General features: G+C 41.0%; 1 protein-coding gene across 1 annotated transcript in view; it reads left to right on the top strand.

Annotated features, from left to right (window-relative positions):
• Positions 1-22799, top strand: part of WDFY2 (WD repeat and FYVE domain containing 2) — a 176797-nt gene extending 153998 nt beyond the window's left edge. The window contains exons 8-12 of the mRNA XM_011939056.1: positions 12039-12144; positions 16072-16173; positions 17066-17196; positions 18948-19056; positions 20499-22799. Coding sequence (XP_011794446.1) covers positions 12039-12144; positions 16072-16173; positions 17066-17196; positions 18948-19056; positions 20499-20528 — 478 coding nt within the window. The 3' untranslated portion in view covers positions 20529-22799. The remainder of the gene's footprint in view (positions 1-12038; positions 12145-16071; positions 16174-17065; positions 17197-18947; positions 19057-20498) is intronic.
• The last annotated feature ends 273 nt before the right edge of the window (positions 22800-23072 follow it).

Below are 23072 nucleotides of genomic sequence, written 5' to 3'. Positions count from 1 at the left end.
CTCAGTCTCTATGGCAGGATCTTAGCATGGGAAGGAACATGGCGGGAACACAAATACTGGCCACTTTGATTTATAACTGTGTAAAACTGTGTTTATATGCTTATACCCCATTTTATTCCACAGAGCGTCTGAGAGTGCTTACAAAAACCATAAAATAAAGTAACGGCAGTGAATAAATAAAAGGTAAAAATTAGAACTGGGAAGAATATAGCAGTAAAAATTTGAGTGAGAAAAAAAGAGCTTAAAAATACAAGCTGTGAAGGCTTAGAAAATTTATATAATTGAGTTCAAATGTGGCTTCAGGCTCCTTGGCAGCATACGGAAAAGAGAAGAGGTAAGATCCTTCACAGTACATTTTGTACTTGACCAAATATTTATTGAGTGCTTGCCTTGATTCATATCAGGCTCTTCTTCCTTAAGGGATAGGTTTTAGGGGGCTGAGAGGAAGTACAGAGAAAGCCTTGCATTTCCTTGGAGCAGTTCTCAAACTTTGCTGGGCACAGAGAATCTCTGAGGAATTTGTGAAAAGATGTCCGGTCCCTGTCTGCTGAGATTCTGATTGCCATCCAGAGCGGTGTGGATCTGTGCTTTGACAAGCTTCCCAGGCAACTCCCCAGTGCTGACCCTCAGCCCACACCCTGAGATGCCCTGCTGTCCCTGGGGGCAAAGCCTAATCTTTTTGCATAAAAGAATGTTAGATCTGCTTTACAACTCTAGTGCTCATCTGAATTGTTTTTTGCTTGTAAAGTTTTCAAAACGATCTTGAACAACCTTTGACAGCCATAAACAATTGTTTGTAATGCTCCTGTGAATTAACCAGTTTTAAGCAACATTAGCTTTTCCTGTAAATCTGCTTGGAAACCCTAGTTTTAAAATATTCTCCTAAATAGTTAAATCTAGTTTGGAATTGTTGGACATAAACTGATTAAATTTTGGAGGACCCATGTGCAAATAACTGTTTTAGTTTTAGAATTTAGTGTTAGAGAAATAGCTATTAAGCCCTTCTTTCTCATAGTGGAGAACAGAACAGCTGTCTGGGGTCACTCCTGGCTTGTGGGGCCACTCAGACCTTGTCATCAGTTCATTAGAGGAATCATTCCCTTATGTTTATCTTTATGACAAGAGAACACACATCCATGTCCTGTAGAAAGAGTTCACATCATCCATGTAAGAGAAGGAAAAAGGAAACCAGGGCCGGGCGCGGTGGCTCACACCTGTAATTCCAGCACTTTGGGAGGCTGAGGCGGGTGGATCACGAGGTCAAGAGTTCAAGACCAGCCTGGCCAACATGGTGAAACCCTGTCTCTACTAAGAATACAGAAAGTAGCTGGGCGTAGTGGCCCATGCCTGTAATCTCAGCTACTTGGGAGGCTGAGGCAGGACAATCACTTGAACCTGGGAGGTGGAGGTTGCGGTGTACTGAGATTGCACCATTGCACTCCAGCCTGGGCAACAGAGCAAGACTCCGTCTCAAAAAAAAGAAAAAAAAAAGAAGCCAAAGCACAGTTGTGTTTAATAACACTATTATCATCTAATCTGCCACATAATTCCTGCCAACTTAGACTTTCTCAGAGAAGCGAAATGCAGGTTTTGAATGAAGATGACTCATATTTACTGGACTCATTCAGTTTAACTCCTAACTGGTTTTATGTGTACACAGTGGTTAATAAAGACTGCAAGCACTCTCGCACGATTTCATGCACCAGATGCTGAACTGCAGCAGTGCTTAACACCAGCATCACTGTGTGTAGAGGCCCCTTGACCTGAATGGAAAATGTGGGTCTGGGAAACTTACTCCTATAGTTTGTTAAGAAAGGAAAAACTATAAAGTTTAGATAAGTCTCTCAGTTCCAGAAAAACAAAACTTTAACAAATAGGTCTTCCAGTTTCTAAGTACAGACTTGTCCTCTTAGAAAATGGATGAACCCTGCTTGGAGTTATGCTGATAGAATCGTGCCCTTAGAACTTGCACAGGTAAGCAGGCAGGCTGCTGAGGTCAGGAGCCACTAGGCAGAAGTGGCTTTACACAGGATGAAGGGCAGAAGGCCTTTGCCTGGTGCTTTCTTTAATTCAAGCTTAGTAATACGTAAAGTAAGCTCTGTGAGGGACTTCTTGTCATCAGATTTTAACCCCGGGGAGTGGTTCTCTGGTGTCACAGAGCCAGGAGAGTAAACTTCCTCAGCATCAATCAGTACCACTCTGTTAGAGTGGATCTGAATGCCAGGGTGGGGATAGAGAAGCCTCTGGAGCTGCCGGAAGTAGTGAGATGGCATGGAAAGGTGGTTTCGGGATCATCTGGCAGAAAAGGAAACCACTTTCAGGCAGGCAGGAAACCACTTTCGCAGCCGCCATTCCTTTACCCTGAAAGCCAGCTGCTGGCATTCAGTGATTCTCGTATTTGAGTAGCACCTAATATTTTGTGAAAGAACTTTTAAAACACACAGACTCCATTTAATCTTGGCAGTAACACTATAAAAGAGAGAGCTCAGATACCATTTTTAGAAGAGAATAGTGAGGTACTCAATATTAATATTCAATATTAAGCTCCAGCTGATAGCTTAGGTCTCTAAACCTTAATTGAGTCCAGCAGGGAGCTGCTTAGCACCTTTGATATATCCAGCCCTCAGTAAGGCACTGGGGATACTAAAGTGAACATTTATTGACTAACACATGGTCCCCAACATGCCCGGTGATGTCTGCTGATGCTTAGGCCTCAAGGCTGCCCTTTGCTTTCCTACAGTTCCTGGTTTTCCTTCCACCCCCTGGGGTGACTGGTGGTGGCCAGAGTTCCAAATCAGGGACATAACTGGTGAGCCTGGAAACCGGGGAGAGCAGACTGGCCTCCCCAGGATAGGGAGACTACCTTTCGTTGGTATGGAAATGTCCAGCCATTTTGTTGAGGGACAGCTGCACATGTCTTCTGTTCTGAGTTCCACAGCTTCTTACCATCCTTCAGCAACAGAAAATGTGACATTTTTATAACTAGCTCGATTTGGTGTGTAAAAATCCCATAAAGCAGAGAACGCTTTAGCACCAAAGAAAGTGACTGATGACAGTGAAACTGTTTCCAAGTCCAAGGGAAAAAGGCTAAGAAAGTATTCTTTTATACAGTATTATCTGCATTGGAAGCATTCTGGTGTATTTATTCCCTGTAGCAAGTGGATCGTGATTGTGTGCTGTGCTAGCTCTGTGGGAGGAAGGGCAAAAAAAAAAAAAAAAAAGGTTCCAGATTCCGGGACCAGTTATGTTTGCAAGCACCAGTTACTAGTTGGATGATTGTTACCGAAACATAAACCTGGACACTTATTGTCCCATGCCTACCTTATCATAGCTAATAACGGTACTTGGTCTTTTTAGATCCCTTTTCAATTCTTACATAATACTGTCATTTCATGACCAACTTCATGCCCATAATTTTTCTTTCTAATAGTGTTTTCCTATCCTTCTAAGACTTGATGGTGATTTAATATAACCTGACTTGAAGCACCAGTAAAGATCTTTGCTACTCCTCATATTGGAACCCTCCACCAAGACTGGATTCAGCGGCTTATGTGAGGCTAGGTCACAGTCAGGACCCCTGGCACTTCCAGTCTGTGGATTTGCTTTCTCCTTCCAAAATCCAAGCTCTTGATTTCTTTCTTACTGCTCTTACCACGCATGAGAATTTTGTTATAAGAGTTCTCAAAGCCTTTTGGTAAAGAAATAGGCCACTTGTAAATAAATGTACATTGAGAGAATTTGTGCTTTTTCCCCTTGTATCGAGTAAATTGCATTGAAAGTTATAAAAGGAGTAGAATTCTTGCATTCAGCTTCTGGGTGAGGGGACAGGAGGACAAGGATCAGTACAAATGACAGCTTTCTTTCTGCTCAAATCTGTGAGATTTAAGAGCATTTCCCACTGTGGTGCTAGGGAACTGTTAGGATAGGGGGGAAGAGATGTCTTTTTTACTTTTAACTATTTAGCTAAACACATAATAGATCAAAATACCAGCCATGAGAGTTTTCATAGAAGGGAGAATCTTCTCAAAGACAGAAGGGCTGGAAAATGTGGTCATTAGTGTGCAGGCCTCTGAGTCGGGTCAAACTGTATTTGAACTGGCCCTTCTGCCAATGGCCTGCAGCCTCAGGCAAGGCACTGCACCTCTCTGATCTTCAGTTTTCTCATCTCTAAAATAAGGACAAAATTGGAAGGAAAAACCCTCACAAGGTTGTCAAAAAATATAAATGATGTAATGCATGTAAAATAATCAGCCCAGGAGTACAGGCCTGGTAAATGGCAGTTGTTAAGATTACTCTTGTTAATAAAAATTCCAAGTCAAAAATCTTGCCTTGGGATCTGACTACTGATTCTCTTTGTAGAATTTCCTAAGGAAATATTAACATATATTCATAACTCAGTCAACACATGTTTACTGAGCTCCAGCTACATACCAGACTTTGTGTTAGATACTCAGAACACAAAAGTGAGTTAGGAAATAGCCCTGCCTTTGTGGAGATGCGCTACCAGTATGAATGAAAACAGGCAAAGGTGGCACCGTTCACCAATTTTAGTGGAAAGTGGGAGGCCTCAGTGTGGGGGGGTCACTCTTGGTTTGGATGTTAGATGAAGAGATTCTCATAGTTCTCGGGATTAGGAGGTTACCCAGAACAGAGAATGGCATGAACTAAAATACAGTGGGTTCAGGAAATACAAGTGGACAGAGGACGAGAGCCTAATCTAAACCTCCACCCTGCCACCAAACAGCAGAACATCACTGGTGCTCAAACCAGTGCCCCTAGATGGGGGTCCCTGAGTTCAGGTTTAGCCTGGCAGTGGGCCAAGGATCCCTGAGGAAGCAGATCCCTTTTAGGGTGCTTTGGCTTGGGATGACCCTACATAGTACTGTCTGGGAGACCTCACTCGGGTGGATTGCTCACAGCCTTCTCTGGTCCTTGGAGCTTGGAAGACCTATGCATATAGGAGAGTGAGATCGCTGGTAGTAGAAGCATAATTAGATGCCCACTAAAAAACCTAAACTTTTCATCAAAGAAATGAACAATGCTCTACATTTGAGTTCCCCTTACTCTTGAGGGATGAAGAAAGGCTTAAGTTGACTGTTGGGCAGATGTTAGCTTGTGTCTGAGATCTGTTTCTCTCTCTAAAAACGTAAGGCCTTCTTTACTCTCTCCCTTAATCATCAGACACAGGACTGGCTTCATGGGCATGTGACCTGTGCAGTCACACAAGGCCCCATTCTTAGAAGGGCCTCACACTTGGTTTAATGAGCTGCTGCCACCATCTTGTAATTCTTAATCAAGTTTTTAAAAGGGACTCTGTATTTTCATTTTGCACTAGTCCCTCCAATTATATAGCTGGACCTGACAGACATATGTTGCTGCTAGGACTGGTGAGAAAGGAAATGAGGCCATCCCACTAACTGTAGTATTTATAGATGGCAGATCCTGGTGGTTGTCAAAAGTGGGGGTTTTGTGCACTTGTAAGAGCATTTGCAGTGCAGTACATGGTAACACTCGTCCATGAAATAATGACCAGTTTTGAAATGCTTTCTAGTATAAATGCTACAGTGATGTCAGCTGAAACACAAATGTTAGAAGGTATCTTTTCATTCTTCGTAACCCTTAACCTGTAAACCTGGGATGTTTCCTCACCTAGCTTTTAACTGCAAGGTGGTTGTATTTTGAATCCCTAAATCAAGAAGTCTAGAGCAACTTTATTGTCAAACTTGGAATCCAGCATTCATCACTGTGTTTCACTCTTCTATGCTGGAATATTAACAGTACTGGAGTCCCATAAATTATGTATTTGTTGCTGAATGTTGCTGCCAGCTATGAGTGGCAAAGCAGTTCCTTATGTAGCTTATTTTGGTTTTACAAGATCATTGATGTGTATCAAGATGCCTCAACAAATGAAATGTAGTTCAAATCATACAATTACGAGTCTGTGCAACTAGACAGATTTTTCTTGCCCTTGAGTGTCACAGTGGTGGCACTCTATACTTTAAAAAGTGTGAAATAACAACCAGGAGAGATAGGGAAAACCCAATTGACTTTTTAAAAAATGAGTACATGTCTAAGATTTTATATTAGGCATTAATTAATAATTAACTGACTGGCAGAGTAAGAGGTTACAGTCAGTCCAAAGGAAAATCCAAAGAGTAGACACATACATAGGCAACAGAGAATGTGAAAATGAATTTGTTAGCAGACGCACAGCTGGCTTCTCCCATGGGCAGGGTGGGGTGTGGGATTAGGTGTGTCTTCACTGGATAAGATTTGTTTGCAATAATATCAGCATTCTTTATAGAGTTGTAAGCAGATTAGTAAAAATACTAAAAGATGTAGTCCCCTGTAGAATCAGATAGCCCAGAAGAGTGTGCTAGACAACACCTTAAGTTCCGCTGAAAAGATGACCAGTGATCTCTTTTTGCCCATTTCAAGTCTTTCTGAGTTTACCTGATTGTGCTTCCCCCCTCCTCCCCTGTGATCATAATAATCTCAATGATTATCCTTCATCACAAAAAAAAAAAAAAAACAGGCTGGTGCAGGAGGTTAGTCCTGATTATTTATATTGGTAAAGAGTCTTAATGAACCATATAGGCCACTCATATTTGCTTTGCATATCCAGAGCCACACAGTATCCAACAATTTTGTGTTAAGCCCACAAAATTCACTTCTACCTGGAAGTTTTTATAAAGAATCTTGCACTGGACTTTTCTTTTCTTTTCTTTTTTTTGTTTTTTTTTGGAGACAGAGTCTCGCTCTGTCACCCAGGCTGGAGTGCAGTGGTGTGATCTTGGCTCACTGCCATCTCCACCTCCAGATTCAAGCCATTCTCCTGCCTCAGCCTCCCAAGTAGCTGGGATTACAGGCATGTGCCACCATGCCCAGCTAATTTTTGTATTTTCAGTAGAGATGGGGTTTCTTCACATTTACCAGGCTGGTCTTGAACTCCCAAAGTGCTGAGATTACAGGTGTGAGCCACCGCTTGACTAGACTTTTCAGAGCCTCTAAAATTTGCCATACCAAGGCTAGAAAACTAAGCTCAAGAAACTCTACTATATTTCACCTACAGTACTTGCAATTCCTCAAAGTTTCCACCATTTGCTAGGTTCTTGGCCTGGTACCTTCCTTACCAGTTATAAGGCCAGGACCCTGCAAATCAGATACCAGGCCAGTTTTCCTGGGAAGGCTTTGTAAGTTGGCTCTATGAGTTCTTAAAGTGGCTAGTCATATCTGATTCAGTGAGCATCATTCTCACACATGACACTCCAGGTTATACAGTTGATTTGGCCAGTTATATCTTGCCGATAGATTCTCATTGAATCAATGCAAATAACTGTGTTTCCATGAAAATTAAGGAGTCTCTGTAACAGTTTTCTTAAATTCTGGGCAGTCAGTGAGAATTGGGTATCATTTCTTAAATGTTTTGATTTAACTTATAATAACAGAGTTTATGAAATTGTGGGTTAGAGTAGCTTTAAAATAAGAGAAAAGGCATCCTCATATATCCAGAAAATAGAACATTTAAACAATATCAACAGTATTCCAGACAAATAACCACAATACAATTTCCCTGTTCTGTTCTTTCAGTTCTATGAATGAACTGTAATTAATTCTTGCTCTGATGGTTCTTGGTTTAGCAGTTCACATTCATGAAGCCATCTGCATTCAGACTAAAAAGAGTCCAGAAATCCAAGGAAATCCTGACTCAATCCACTGGCACAGCTTAAAAATTATCTAAGCAATGTCAGCTCAGCGGTCTGTGCCAAAGAGTCTGTTCTTTGAAATATCAATATTTTAAAATACCTAGTACAAATAGTTCTTTTCCATGAAACTCTGAGGCTATCCTTTATTGAAGTCACAAACTTCAGGGCCTTCAGGCAAGGCCTGAATAATACAGAAATTATCTACAGATTATAGAGATTTTGTAATTTAAGGGTTAATTTGCAATTGTGACCAATGGTATCAGAATGAGGGAAAGTAAAATTCCCCATTGGGATATGCTATATAACTATTTCCTAAGAATTGTGATCAGTATTTCCCCGTGAGTAAAAACATATTATAGACAATAATGACATCAGGAAATATCCACAGTCTTCCAATAAAACATATAATTTCTGAAATACTAAGAAAGTTTTTTACTTACTGACTTAACCTAGGGCCGGCTGAGCATCTCTTCTGATCTGACAGTTATTCCCATTTACTCTTAAAATAGTAACACATCAAACAAATGCAATTATTTATAGCATTTCTTTTTTAAATTTTTTTTCCTTTTTCGGACAAGATCTCGCTCTGTCACCCAGGCTGGAGTGCAGTGGTATGATCACAGCTTGCTGCAGCCTCAACCTTTCAGGCTCAAGTGATCCTCTGATCTCAGCCTCCCTAGTAGCTGGAACTACAGGTGTGTACCACCACATCTGACTATTTTTTTAATTTTCATAGAGACAGGGTCTCACCGTGCTGCCCAGGCTGCTCTCAAATTCCTTGGCTCAAGCAGTCCTTCTGCCTCAGCTTCCCAAAGTGCTGAGATTACAGACATGAGCCACTGCACCTCACCACATTTCTCTTTTTGTAAGACAAGGGAACAAGTCTTTATGATTTTCTAGGACCTCTTTGGGAAATCTTCAGGCATAAAACACATCCTAAAAATTTTATTTTTTCAAAACAGAGGTTCAGTTTGGAAAGGCAAAACCTGGGTTGTATACAGTAAGACATTCTTCTTCAAAGGGTTAACGTGTTTAAGTTCCCTTGTCCTTTGTTCCCTGCTCTCAAGGCCAGACTTCCTTACTCTCTGTGTTCCTGGACCTAGGAAACAACCTTCCTCTCAGTCTTTATCTATAGAGCCCACATTCCACATCTGCTGCTCCCTCTGTAAATCACCCCTCCCGTCGCAACGCGCCCTACCCCCACCACCAAAACTGTTTTCCCACCAGTGTAACCACATCCCTGCACTTCTCAAGTTAGCCAACCGAGTTCAGCTTAGATTGTGCAGTCCAACTCTAGCCAATGGAGACTGGACACAGCAGTAGGAGCCAATGCGTTAGGGATAAAGCCACTGTTTTCCTTTGTTCGGTGTGCTCTTGTGGTGACCAGACTAACGAGCAGCACCCTTCTGCAGAAGTAAACTTTGCCTTGCTGAGAAATCAACTGTCGGAGTGTTCATTTTATTTGTTACTTCAGGCTTTATTTCTAACAAGAGTTGTCAAGGGAATTTTGAGTGGGGTAAGATAGGAGCATGGCTGCTTAAGAAGCAATATCTGGTTATCTGTATAATTAAAGCAGTAAAACATTTAAAAATAAGCATAGATGATAACACAATTTTAAATAATTTAAAATTCTTTTCACACGTGAGTACTTCTTGTTCTCTCTTTTTTTTTCTTAAGAGCATTAATCAAGTCAACATTAAAGTACTGAAAATAATTCTGGTGAGACACAGAATCTCTGCTAGCTAGGCAGATTCCACAGGAGGTAAAGAACATCCTTTCACATTGTAGGCATTAATCAGTAAACTAAGGAAGCAAGCCATCAAAACTGAGGGCACTTAGCCAAAATTGTAATGCATCTTATAGCTTTTTTTCAGACTAAAGTATTATAAGCCAAAGCAAGTAAAACTCACTTTCCAAGTTTTGTCCTTCATTTTTCTCTTTCATATTCCAAAACAAATTGACACTTTAGTATTGCCCTTTTCATCTTCATTCTCTCAAAAGTATACAGTGGGGTTTTCCAGAAACTATAAGAAGTGATATTATGATTATGATAAATACAGAAAGATGATTATCCAGCTCTCCTATCAAGCCAGATATTAGAAAGACTTGCAGAAATATTAAACAATGTCATTTTTCTTATCATAATTTTTTGTTTTGGAAAATGTCTTTTTTTTTTTTTTTTACAAAATATGTGACATGTTAAAATGAAATGGATTCATCATTGCTGTTTTCAAATGAATTAATGTTTTTAAAATTTCTCAGTTTTATTTCCAAACACAGTAAACATTAATCATTATCACTTATTAAACCAAAGCTCTTTGGTGTCCTCAAATAAGTTTTAAGAGTATAAAGGGATTGTGAGACCAAAAAGTTCAAGAACCACTGCTTTGATGCAAAGCGACCTGTTTTTCTTCAAAAAACAAAAACCATTGTATTTCTTTTTCATTAATGCTCCTGGCATAATCTCAACCACCCATTTAAATTATAATAATTAACCAAAGAAACTAATTTGTATTTCATAAAGAAAATTAGGAGGAGGGAGGATATGGACAAATCATCCCATATAATCATTTTAGCAGACTAGCAAAACTCATGAACACGTATTACTGAAATTTCCATAGTGACGTAAGGCACTTTTACATTCCCTTAAAGTGGCAAAAAATGAACTCATGTATTGACACAACTCAAAGGTATAGCCTCGCTATAGCATAGAAAAATAGGAAGCAAACATATGTAAACTTAATATTATACTTTATACAAAGTCACAGTATTCTAACTTACTTAGACATTATCTAGGTATCCAATGGTTATTGATTAGCTCAGGTTAACATTAGTCCATTTTGTTACCTAAGGATCTTGGAAATTATCTTTAAGTTGATATGCTACAAAATATAATTGCTATTCATATAAAAAAGTTTGTCAGAATAATTATTCAATTCAGCTGAACACAATTTATATTTTTAATAATCTTAAACATTATGTATGAGCTCATTTGACCAGCTATCCTGAATAAATTTAGGATAAATAAAAATAAAATGCACACTTGTATTCTGTTCAACACTAATAAATCAGAGAAAGATGTAACATTTTAAAACCTATGTTACTAGTCTCATTTGCCAAATGAAACTTAATTTTATGAACTTGGATTCTTACAATGTTACTGAATTGGCTAGCAGTTTCTGTTAAAAGAATTTTTATGTTTAAGTCTAGCAGGTTCACAATATTAGAGGTTTGATCTGTGATTTTAGGAGGACTCAATTTATAAAAGCACTTGTTTATCTCTATCAGATAATCAGAACAAGTTCTTTTAATTTAAAAGGTATCGTAATCCAGTTTATTGACACCCTCTGGAAATAGGAAAGCATTCCACACACAGCAAGAGGTGAAGGCTTTTCTGGATTATAAACACATAGACAGAGCTTAATAGCTTTAGGTTTTCAACTTCAGCCACAGATCAAGAATAAACAGAAACACAAAAAAATCACCAGTCCAGATATCAAAGAGCTGTTCTCCTTCCCAGTAGAAACAAAATTCTTCATTGATTTGAGCTCAAAATAGACAACCATACAAAAAAAAAAAAAAAAAACCAAGAAACTATATACCCTGTTCTCTCACCCAACAAAGATAGATCTCTGTAATCCATTGTTAACAATCACTCAGACCATAAAACTAAATTCTCCATCATCTTGGCTGCCAAGAAGGAGTAACTTGTCAGCCCTGCACAAACTAGAAAGAAAAATAAAACAGAATCAGGAGAGAGAGAGTAAAAACTAGAGAAATGGAGACCCTGTGAAATTCAGGTCTGTTACTACTATGGATTCACTCTGGGATCCAAGAAAAGGCATGGCTGGTCCGAAGCCACTTGTGAGGTACACACCTCAGGCAACACAGTTTACCTGGCTGTGTCAGGTAAATCCGGTGGGCATCTCAACGGATGACCTCCAAAACTCTTCAAGGATAATTTTGTAAAAGGGAAAATCATGACTCTTGAACAAATATAAAATGAACATATGCTATAGATTTTAATTACTTAAGGAAGGAGGGAACCAGTAAGAAGTTACAGCCCATTCAACAATCAGCTTTTTTCCTTAAGTGTTGTAACTGACAGATTACCTCTTCCTGGGGCCTGAACATGTCAAGGAGCATTCAGACTTATTTTAAATCCCGGATACTCTTCTGACCTTTAGCATGCTGAAAATTCCATCAGGTTGCTAAGATCTACACTTGGGGCTCAGAGTGAGTGAGCACATTGGCTGACCTTGCCGAGGTTTCTGCTGCGAGGCCTTGCATTTGTTCTCCTAAACTGTCACTAACCCTTGGTTTCTTTCACAGTGACAAAGTCCAGGCCCTCTCCTATGCGCAGCACACACGACAGCTGATCTCCTGTGGCGGTGATGGTGGGATTGTCGTCTGGAACATGGACGTGGAGAGGCAGGAGGTAGGTGGCACAGCAGGGTGGGGTGGGCCTTGTGGTTCTGGCCCTCCTCCCTTCCTGCTTATTTCTTATTCCTTTATGATTAAACCATGAAATAAGGCATATAACGTCAAAGAATTATAGCATAAAAGGAGTTGTTTGGGTTGAGGTTTTTTTTTCCCCCCTCACAAGTTGGCATGTAACATTCCTGTGATGGAGATTTCGTAAGAATTTTGACTGAGACCAAGCTGTTTAAATCTGTTACACCATTCACAGCGAAAGTACAGGTGAGGAAGAGAAATCATCTACTTCCTGGTGATTAGTCCTTTGGTATAAAATGCCCTACAAAAACAGAGGACTCACGTGATTTATGTCATGGAAGAAAATAGTGGCTAAGATGAAGCAAGAATCCTTAGTTTGGTATTAATAGAAATACTAGAAATAATTATTTTGTACTTTGTAAGCCATGTTCTAAATAGTTCCCCAGATATAAGTATATCCTTAGATTTTTAGCACGTATTTACATGTTATCAGAACATTGTTTTTTATGAGCTTTCATTTTAATCTTTGAGCATCTTAACGAATATGTTTCCTGCATATCTCCTTTGACAAGTACTTTGAAGTTAACCATTTTCCCATTACATTAGAATTATTCTGGGTAGACTTTCCCTTTGACAATGCACATTCTTATAATTAATTTCTTGCAGGATACAAGAATTACATAGAAAAGAAACATTTTAAAAAGACAGAAGTCTCCTACCTTCTTTCCATGCCCTCACCCCAGTCTCATTTCAGGAGAGTAGTTGCTATTACCCGCAATGTAATGCCTTTTTCAAATGCCAGTAATTATATGCTTAAGAAGATTAAAGCTTTATTTTGCTCAGATCTTAAGTCCATGAGAATTCTATTAGTAACCAATCAAAATGATCATTACTGTTAGAAGGTGGGGAATTGTAGAACATTGCTTTTGAAAACTATACTTGGCACCAGTTTAACACAAAGGCTGGAGATGTTTGCGATGAGTGCCGGTCATGTGAACCATGTTCCCGCATGGCTGGTGATTACGTCCTGGGTTGGGTTCTGCATGGCAGCCTGCTTTGGGTTAGGGACAGTCACACCTGGTCTTTCCTGACTTCTTTCTGGACCCACCTAACCAAACCAGGGGAGGGGAGAAGGACCCGATTCTTTTCCCTTGGTGCATGCAGCCTGGACCCTTTATGGGCAGAGGCCAAAAGAGGATAACAGTGTGGTGTCCAGAGATGAAACCAAGTAGTTGATGGGCAGTTCTTTGAGCAACCTTGTTTATGAGCCTCTTGATATACAGATATAGAGGCACCCAATACTATTGACTCATTTAAAATCTTAGTGAGTCAACACTCTAAATAAGCAAGGGAGCATTCATTTTTCTGCAAGTATCATTTTTATAAACATAAATTTCCTGAGATTTTTGTTTTAATCTTAGCCTCTATGGAGCTGCTTCCTAGTTATAAGTGCTGTGTAATGCTCACCTTGGGAGGTCTGCGACACAGAATGAAATCGTCTCTAACCTGAAGTACTGACAGACTTTCCGGAAGAAAAGGCTTGTAGGAGGAAACTTCAGGATTCTGTTAAACGGTGTAAATGATGAAATTATAGTTGATACATGCTAGAGCATCAGTGCTGGGTATTTTAGAAGGGATAGAGTCATCACTGGCTAATGTTCTCAGTGAAGGATTGATGGAGGAACATTGTGCTGAAGGATCAACAGGGTCTGGATGTGCTCTGAGCAGGAGCACATGGGCTTTGCAGGCCAAGAAACAGCAAGAGTAAGGACAAGGGGAACATGATAGGTTGATGCGGTGCATTAGTGCTCATGAGCAGTTTAGAGCAGCAGTCAGATGAGAGGATGGCAGCTAGCTGAAAGATAAGAGCAGACAGTGGAAGACCTTGAGTAGCTGAATGTAGATCGAGCGACATCTCATAGGTTGAACAGGTGCCTTATACAGTTAAGAAAATCCATTTTTGTTTTGTTAACTTTTAGCATTTTTTAAAAGTATATATTGTATATAATATTCTTGATAGAAAAGTTACAAAGTGCTCATTAGTAAATAGAAAAGATGTCAGTTACTCATACTACCACCACCCAGAAATAGCACTCTGAACATGTTGGCATACATCCTTCCTAACATTTTTCTCTACACATAACACGTGTGTAAGATCTTTTTTTTTTTAACAAAAAATAGAGTCACAAACATGCTGATTTTTTTTCCCCTTTATCGGTCCTTAACTCCCAAATGCCTCCTCATGCATACCCACTGTGATGCATTTAATGTGTGTCCTGAACACACATGCTTCCTTATAAAAGGTGTGTGTATCGGTGTGTGTGTGTATGTGTCTGTGTGTGTGTTTTAAAGTTTACATAACTCAGCCGGGCGTGGTGGCCAACGCCTGTAATCCCAGCTTTTGGGAGGCCAAGGCGGGTGGATCACTTGAGGTCAGGAGTTCGAGACCAGGCTGGCCAACATGGCAAAACCCTGTTTCTACTAACAATACAAAAAAAATTAGCTAGGCATGGTGGCAGACGCCTGTAATCTCAGCTTCTCAGGAGGCTGAGGCAGGAGAATTGCATGAACCTGGGAGGCGAAGGTTGCAGTGAGCCAAGGTCACACCACTGTACTCCAGCCTGGGCAACACAGCAAGACTGTTTCAAAAAAAAAAAAAGAAAAAAAAAGTTTACGTAACTGATGTACTATAAGTCTAGTTCTATTTCCAACTTTTGCCATTGAACCCTTTTGAGCTCTACCATCCTGCTGTTTCTTGTGGTGCTTCTGCACAGGACCCCATCATGTGTACCAGTCACATTTTACTTCTCTGTTTCCCAAGCAAAGGGCATGTAGACTGGCACAGACTCCCTGGTACCACACACAGTGCCCAGATGACCTTCTTGTATGTGTCCCCTCACAGGCCTGCACTGTGTGAGACTCTCAGGGCCATAAACCCAAGAGTGGGATCAGTTGAAGGTATATTCTTGATTTTGCTAAATGCAACCAAACAGCTGTACTCATTTATACTTCTAATGGAGAACAGGGAGTTTTCTGACACCCCACATCCTCACCAGTAGCAACTGTTCCCTCCCTTTCTGGTTTTGCCCTTTTGGAGACAGAGGTAAAATAGTATCTTTTTTATTTGCATTCTCTTTTTAACAGTAAATTTGAGCCTCTCGTCACATATGTTAGCCATTCAGACTTCCCTGACTGTGAACTGCATGCTCATGTCTTTTGTATCTTCTGCCTGTTTCTCAACTGTTTCTTGTGATTTCCATATTGATTTTCCAGGGGTTCTTTGTATACAGTAATTTGCAGGAGTTGTTAGTTACAAACTTTATAAATATCTTCTCCTAGTCTATCTTAACTCTGTGCTATGATACTGTTTAATAACCTGGGGGTTTTGTTAGTTTATTATATATTGAACATGTTCCATGTCTTTAAATATTTATTTGTTTTTACTACATAATTTTAATGGTAATAAGTTGGTATTCGAGAAATTGTTTCACAAGCAAACATTAATACTGCCCCCTCCAGCCTCATCCCTCGTTTTCCCCATCTGCACTCCATCCATCCCCAGGTCTCAGTTGTCTTATTTGTCTGAGAACCTCAGCCTGGGTCAGAAGCTCCTGTGATCCCTCTGCCAAAGCACTCTGTGCTTCTCCCTCTTGGGCCTTCACACACTTATGCTTATGTAAATAATTATTAATCATATTTTCATGATGGTGGAGATTCTTATTCACCACTACATCCCATCCCCAGGGCCTGCCACAGAATAGACATTCGGTAAATATTTTTTGAATGATTGACTGAGAAATCACACCTCTTATAAACGCATCCTGATTGCTCCGTAAGTTTCATCAGGGTCAGTGGTTCCATTGTCCTCACTGCTGGCCACAGTGACCTGTTCTGTGCTTTATTTGACAAGACCCCTGAATGGTTGGACAGTGATTCCTGCCAAAAGTGTGATCAGCCTTTCTTCTGGAACTTCAAGCAAATGTGGGACAGTAAGAAAATTGGTCTAAGACAGGTGAGTGATATGGATGCTTCATCAAAATGTAATTGTGTGGAAATAGCTCAACCATGTGATCTTAGAAGAAATCACACCCCTGGGTGGGAGTTGTGGTGAGGGTAAATTATTATCCTGGAGTCACCTTGTGATTGCACAGTAATTTACTCTGTTTGTCTACCGTAGCTCATTCCTGCTGGATTCGGTTTCTGTAGTGGCTGGTTCCCAGTAAGCAGTTAGGGATGTGATTTTAGAATTCTAGTGGCCTCTATTGCAATACGCCTTACAATTAGAGGTGTCATGCTTAGTTCGTATGGATACCAGACCATGAAATTATATAAATTATATAAATGGTGTTTCTCACTCCTTAATTATTTTACTTCCCTCCTTCTGATTAAGTTTGGTTATTTAGATCTACTTACAATACAGCATTCTCAATCTGAGTCCATGGTTCAGTTTGGTCTTCCCCAAGGAAATAAAATGTTAGGTCACCTAGGCTTATACCATGGCCAAAGTCAGCAGATTGAATCAGGTTTCCTGCATGTTCTCCTTCATCCAGCAGCATAATCTCCTGAGATGTCAGTTTCTCAGACACCCTGCTGTAAGATCACCTGGCCCCTGGGTGGTTCCTCTGTAGTTCCTAGTATGATCATTGGAAAGGACCAAGAGTAGGGAAAAGCAAGAGAGTGGGAGGTGTCCCTGTCAGGTGTGTTACCCAACAGTCCTTGTTGAATAAACAGAGCCCCAAAAAAGAACAGATCTAGTGTGTTCCCTTTAGTTCTGAGGCACTCTTGTTCAGCATCCTCACCTGGATGCAGTTGATTACACCTCTCTCTGCCAGGAGGGGTGAGGTGCCGGGGCCTCAGGAGCCGAGGGAGCCACGATGAGTATCTATTTTCTCTCCCTCCTCCAGCACCACTGCCGCAAGTGTGGGAAGGCTGTCTGCGGCAAATGCAGCTCCAAGCGCTCCTCCATCCCCCTGATGGGCTTCGAGTTTGAAGTGAGAGTCTGTGACAGCTGCCACGAGGCCATCACAGATGAAGAGTAAGTTCCTGCAGCCTGAGGACCGCTTCAGGTTAAAGCGAGAGTCTAATCTGAGCCCTGCACTCAGTGCCGCAGCCATCACTAGGGTTGCTCTAGTTTCTGCTGGTTTAGAATATAGTCCATGGCGAGTAGTAAAAGCTCTCCTTTGCCACCAAGAGATTTGTGTTATCCTGTGAGACAGGAGAAGAGAAAATACAGTCAAAGAATTCATCTCTGTGTTCTTTCTAATTTCTAGGTTATGTGCCTTTAAAATAGGTGCTCTCAGAACAAACCCTTCTGTCTGCTCATTTACTTGAGAATTACCCAGGAGTATAAGGGCTCAGGATTCACTTTCTGTCCCAAGCTGGTATATTTACAGGAGTTGAGTGAGTCCATGGGTCCAGAAGGTTTCATTTTCCGGGAAGAGCTAAGTCACTTTACCCAATAGGCAGATATTCCCAGTTGCCCAGTTGCTCCCCTGGCTGCTCGTCAGACCTGCCCAATAACCCAGGACATAGGTTACTACCCCTCAGTGTGCTGTGGAGGTGTGGGGGCAAATCTATGTTATCTCTTTGGTGTTGGCTCATTGAAAGCTGCCCCCAGATGTAAACACAGTGCTCTACAGCATTTCGCTAATTTTAGTGGCTTACAGGAGGATCTGCGGGTTAGCTTGTCTTCCCAATCCTCCCAGCACCTTGTATTACAGTAAAATCATAAGTAGTCTTATTTATCCATATCAAATATAAAATAAGATGCCCTTGCATAAGGATGCATTTACGTTCACTCATTATTTTCCACTCATCATACATGATGAAATTAGTAAGAGGGTTTTCTCATTGAATTAGAGAGTACAAGAGACCTGAGAGATAGTCTACTTTAATTCTTCATTTTCTAGCTAAAGACATAGACTTTAAGTCTAAAGGGCTTACAGTTAAGCCTAAATCTTGTAAAAATTTAAAGTAACCGTTTTAAGATACTGAAGATCTATCCTGCCAATTTAGCTGTAGAAAAAAAAAAAAGAAGAAGAAGAAAATTGTCCTGAGAGAGCCCACTGCAGTGAAGTGGGCCCCTGGAAGCATGGTAAGAGTGCTGTCTCCTAGACTGCACCCTGCGCCTTTTCCCACCTCTGTTTCTTCTGCCTCTTCTCTGTGGAAGCACTTGCATTGCCTCTAGAGCACCTAGGCAGTTGATAAGTCTTCTTACTTTAAAAAAAAAAAAAGTATATGTTTAAAATCCAAAAATAATGATGTTTGTTTGTTATTTTGTTTTGCTTGTTATAGCTTTAGAATACTATAGAAAAACCAAGTCTGCAGTCGTACCAGTGAAAAAGGAAAAATGAATGGAGGGGGTTAGTTCTCCAATTAGAACGACATTTAGTAATATCATGGGACACTTAGTACTATCTTCGTCCTTTTTTTTTTTAATTAAATAGACTATTTTACTGGCAAGTCCTTCTGAGCTCAAACTTAGCAAAAGCACTATGGTTTTTAAAAGCTCAGGTGGAGATTATCACAGACACCATCAGAGCAACATTCTCCAGAAGGACTTTTAGAAATTTTCATCTCTTTCCCATTTTAAAGACTATAAGAATTCTTGTATTTTTTTTTAATCATAACTGGTCACTAGGGAATAAAGTCAGATCTGAGGAACATTCCTATCAGTGAAGCAGTTTTAGCCATGAGGCCAAAATTTAGAGCCTAATGTCATCCTAGATCTCTCTCATTCATATGTTACAACCTTTTCTTCTCAGAAGCTTTCTTTGCTCCTTCCAGACGTGCACCCACAGCCACCTTCCATGACAGTAAACATAACATTGTGCATGTGCATTTCGATGCAACCAGAGGATGGTTACTGACTTCTGGAACTGACAAGGTTATTAAGGTAAGATGCCATCTTATTAAGAAGCTTTCTGTCTTTGGCCTCATATAAATATACAGGAACACCAAGAACATGGGAGGCACTGCTCTAAAGGTTATCCTTGGGTGGCCAGCCATGGTGGCATGTGTCTGTAGTCCCAGGTGCTCAGGAGATTGGGAGGATTGCTTGAGTCCAGGAGTTGAAGGCTACAGTGAGCTTTGATCACATCACTGCACCCTAGCCTGCGAGACAAAGCAAGACCTCATCTCTTAAAAAAACAAAACAAAACAAAACAAAGTTAACCGTTGAAGGTGAGTGTTTTTGAGAACCTATTACAAATGTGATACATGCATAGCCTCATCCCAGGCACTGGCTCCACACAAAGAAATAAGAGCTCCAGCCTGCAAGGAATAGATAGTCTACTTGGGACAGAGTAAAAAGACTGTAATAGGTCACATGTGTAGCAGTCAAAACAGTAATACAGATGAGAATTTATAGCGCACTGAGCTCTACCTCCCTGACCCATTCTTGGAGGTCAGAGCACGATGAGATAGCTAAAATAACCCACTTTGGAAGCTATCAGATCTCCATGACTTTGAGAGGAAGTTTAAAATAAACTCTGGGGCTGGGTGTGATGGCTCACGCCTATAATCCCAGCACTTTGGGAGGTGAGACTGAGGATCGCTTGACCCTAGGAGTTCAAGACCAGCCTGGCCACCATAGTGAGACCCTGCCTTAACAAAAAATTTAAAAATTAGCCAGACGTGATGGTGCCTGCCTGTAGTCCCAGCTACTCAGGAGGCTGAGGTGCAAGAATTACTTGAGTCCAGTAAGTTGAGGCTGCGGTGAGCCTTGATTGTGCCACTGCAGTCCAACCTGGATGACAGAGCAAGACCCTGTCTCAAAATAATTAATTAATTAAAATAAGATAAACTCTGGCAGCCTCAGGTCCTTTATTTTTGAAAACGAAGTATCTTGTAAAATGGTTTGGAAGTTTAAATGGAAAGGGCACAGCATGTGCTTAGCGTTCCGTTAATGGATTGAGTTATTTAATGGATTCAATCTGTTTGGAGGGTGGGACAGATCTATATTGTCTCTTTCATGCCGGCTCATCGAAAGCTGCCTCAGATGTCAACACAGTGCTCTGCAGCATTTCCCTTTTAGTGTAGATCCTCACAGGAGGATCTGCAGTGTAGCTTGTCTTCCCAGTCTTCTCAGCCATTACTAGATTGAATCTGCCATGATTCTTCATTAGCTACATCAAAATTTCAAGCTGTCATTGTCATGTTTTTGAGCTTTATTTGAACTTTTTTGATGAAAAAACATTTATAGATTTAGAAATCATGTTAGTATAGTATGTGGTTGTTTGTTAAATGAAAAAATTTCCTTGAAGAATTCAGTTCTAAGGACTGTTATCCTCAACACAATTTAATTTTAGTTCATTCTGTATCTTTTCCTATTTGCAGTTGTGGGATATGACCCCAGTCGTGTCTTGATGACTCTCCCAGGAATCAGAAAGATAGTATTTACTAAAGAAATGGTTGTTTTAATCCAAATCATTACCAGAGTGGTAAAGCAGACATGTGAGAAGTAAGAAAGAAACTAAAGACCCTGGATGAATTTGCAGATGACCCATGCGCACAGTGGGGACCTGGCGAGTGACAACTTGCAAGGGGACTCTTCCAACTTGTTCATACAATATAAAAGAAGCTATTTTTTTAACAAGTGGTTTATACAGTCTGGCTGTGCTGCATTGTTTTGAGTATACCGAAAAATCTGTGTGGGGTGTTTAATTTTATACTTTCCACACCCCATTTTATGTGTTGCTTTGTGTGTCAGAGAAATAAGGGAAGTATCCACTCAGAGTATTTTGGTCATTATAGTTTCTGTGTTTTCTTTACTTCAACATGTGTCACGTGGCCAGAGGCTTTTTGTTCTCTTCCCTCTGCACCTACCTGCACCTCTCTGCCTTTCCTGGAGGGGATGTATTTACATTATTTATTCCCAGTGTTTCTGCTTTCATGTCCTCCTCAGTGGAGAGATTTGGAAACTCATCATGTGGATTCACCAGCCAGCTGCTGGAATCGCCTGAAGAGCGATTTGTTTGCAGTGTCTGCCTCATTCACGTTCTTACTGAGTAGAAAAGACTGTGTTTCTGCCTCAGTTGCCTCTGTCTTTCCCACATTAAAAGAAAAAATGCTGTGAGAAAGCTGCTCCCAACCATGGTTATCACAGAAGTAGATTATTTTAACTCAGAGCTTCAACGATTAGTGCCTGATCATTTAGAATTCAGTTGGAGCCTCCCGAGCCTCATGTTTTAGCTTTTTTGACGCAGCTCTCCCTCACTAATAACAATGAAAACAAACGACACACACACACACAAAATCCTACATCAGCGGCCCTCTACCTTGTTGGCAGCAGGGACCGGTTTCAAAATGAAACTGTTCCACCTCAGATCAGCAGGCACTAGCTTCTCACAAGGAGCATGCAACCTAGATCCCTCGCATGCGCCGTTCACAATAGGGTTCGTGCTCCTATGAGAATCTAACGCCACCGCTGATCTGATGGGAGGTGGAGCCCAGGCAGTAGAGCTTGCTTGCCCACTGCTCACTTCTGATGGGTGCCCCCCATTCCTCACAGGCCGTGGACGGGTACCCACCCGCAGCCCGGGGTTGGGGATCCCCACCGTACATGCTCTGAAAATAAGTGTCTTTAAATTGTGTGTTTCTGTGTGACATCATCTCGGAACTTGAACATGTTCATTGCCACAGGATTGTAATCCTGCTGTATTCCTCACCCTCTGTATTCTATCCCTTTAAAAACTAGATATTTAAACATTTTATCTTAATGTGTTTCATCAGAACACTTTGCACACCTTCTTACTAAAACGGTATGTGGTTGATCCAAGACAGAATGGTACCTACAGTGCAGGCTGTGTTCCTGTGGGAATGGAAAAGAGGACTTTAGAAAGCGAACCTGAAGAACTCTTATTTCTAAGGGAATCCAATCAAGCTTGAGAAAATGAAATATTCTTGTGTGTAGTGACTCAACTCAGGATACTGAAGTCCCTTTTAAACATCTTATTTTCCCCTGTAAAAATAGAATAAAAATTAATGGCAAGCCTGCGCCAGGTGCCTGCCCCTCTTAAGCACTTTACACGCACAGTTCATTCAACCTCACATGTCGGGAGCATCAGGGAGCTCACCAGTCTCTTGAGGATCACAGGCCAATTGCTTGTCCTTCCCGACCCAAGCCCCACCCCACAGTGTCTTGCTCTCTTCTGATTCTACAGGGTTTTTTGGTGGTAATACATATGGGAGTGAAATCGAAATCCTCCCTATTATTTTCCCTCTTTTCCTGGAAAGCCGTTTTTTGCCCTCACAATCATTCATTACTTCTCTAACGAGGGGGAAGTACTACAAGCCATCCTCGGGTACTGCCCCTATGTGTGCTTCCCGGGGGTGGGGCCTTGCTAGAGGTGATTCTGCTGCCCTAGCATTGGGAAGCAGGACCAGTGCATGTGTCCCATGCAGCCATGGTACATGGAAGCTGTCACCTGAGCCATCAGACCAGCGCAGCCCATGTGACTGGAGCTCTGAAGAGGCACGCATGCCCTGCACAGGCTATTAGCACTCGTCGCTTCGCTGCCCTGCTCCACACTAGCCTTGCTTGCATCAGTCAAAACTGGTAGAACTACTTGGAGTCTTTTCTGCATGATTGTTCTGTGAGAGAGCTTTAACAAGGGAATTAACTTTAAAATATTCAAATATCTATTTTGTAGTTTATTACTAGAACCTGCAGCCACTTACTAAGTTGTATGTAATAGAGGACTGTGTGTTGGGAATGAGTAATAGACATGAGTCTCTCCATTTTCCCTTCCTAAACTTCGAGCTTGGCCTGCCTACAGAGAGAGGAACACAGTATTAGGGCAGCAAAGGCCCAGGCGCCCAGCAAGCTGTGTGGGTTCTGAGATGGGTCTAGATGCATTCAGACCTCATTCGGGAAGCAGAGTGTCCTCGTCAGATCACATACGTCCTCTA

The sequence above is a fragment of the Colobus angolensis genome, unplaced genomic scaffold, assembly GCF_000951035.1.
Source record: "Colobus angolensis palliatus isolate OR3802 unplaced genomic scaffold, Cang.pa_1.0 Scaffold101, whole genome shotgun sequence".
Classification (NCBI taxonomy): domain Eukaryota; kingdom Metazoa; phylum Chordata; class Mammalia; order Primates; family Cercopithecidae; genus Colobus; species Colobus angolensis.
This window is presented reverse-complemented; position numbering and strand designations above follow the sequence as displayed.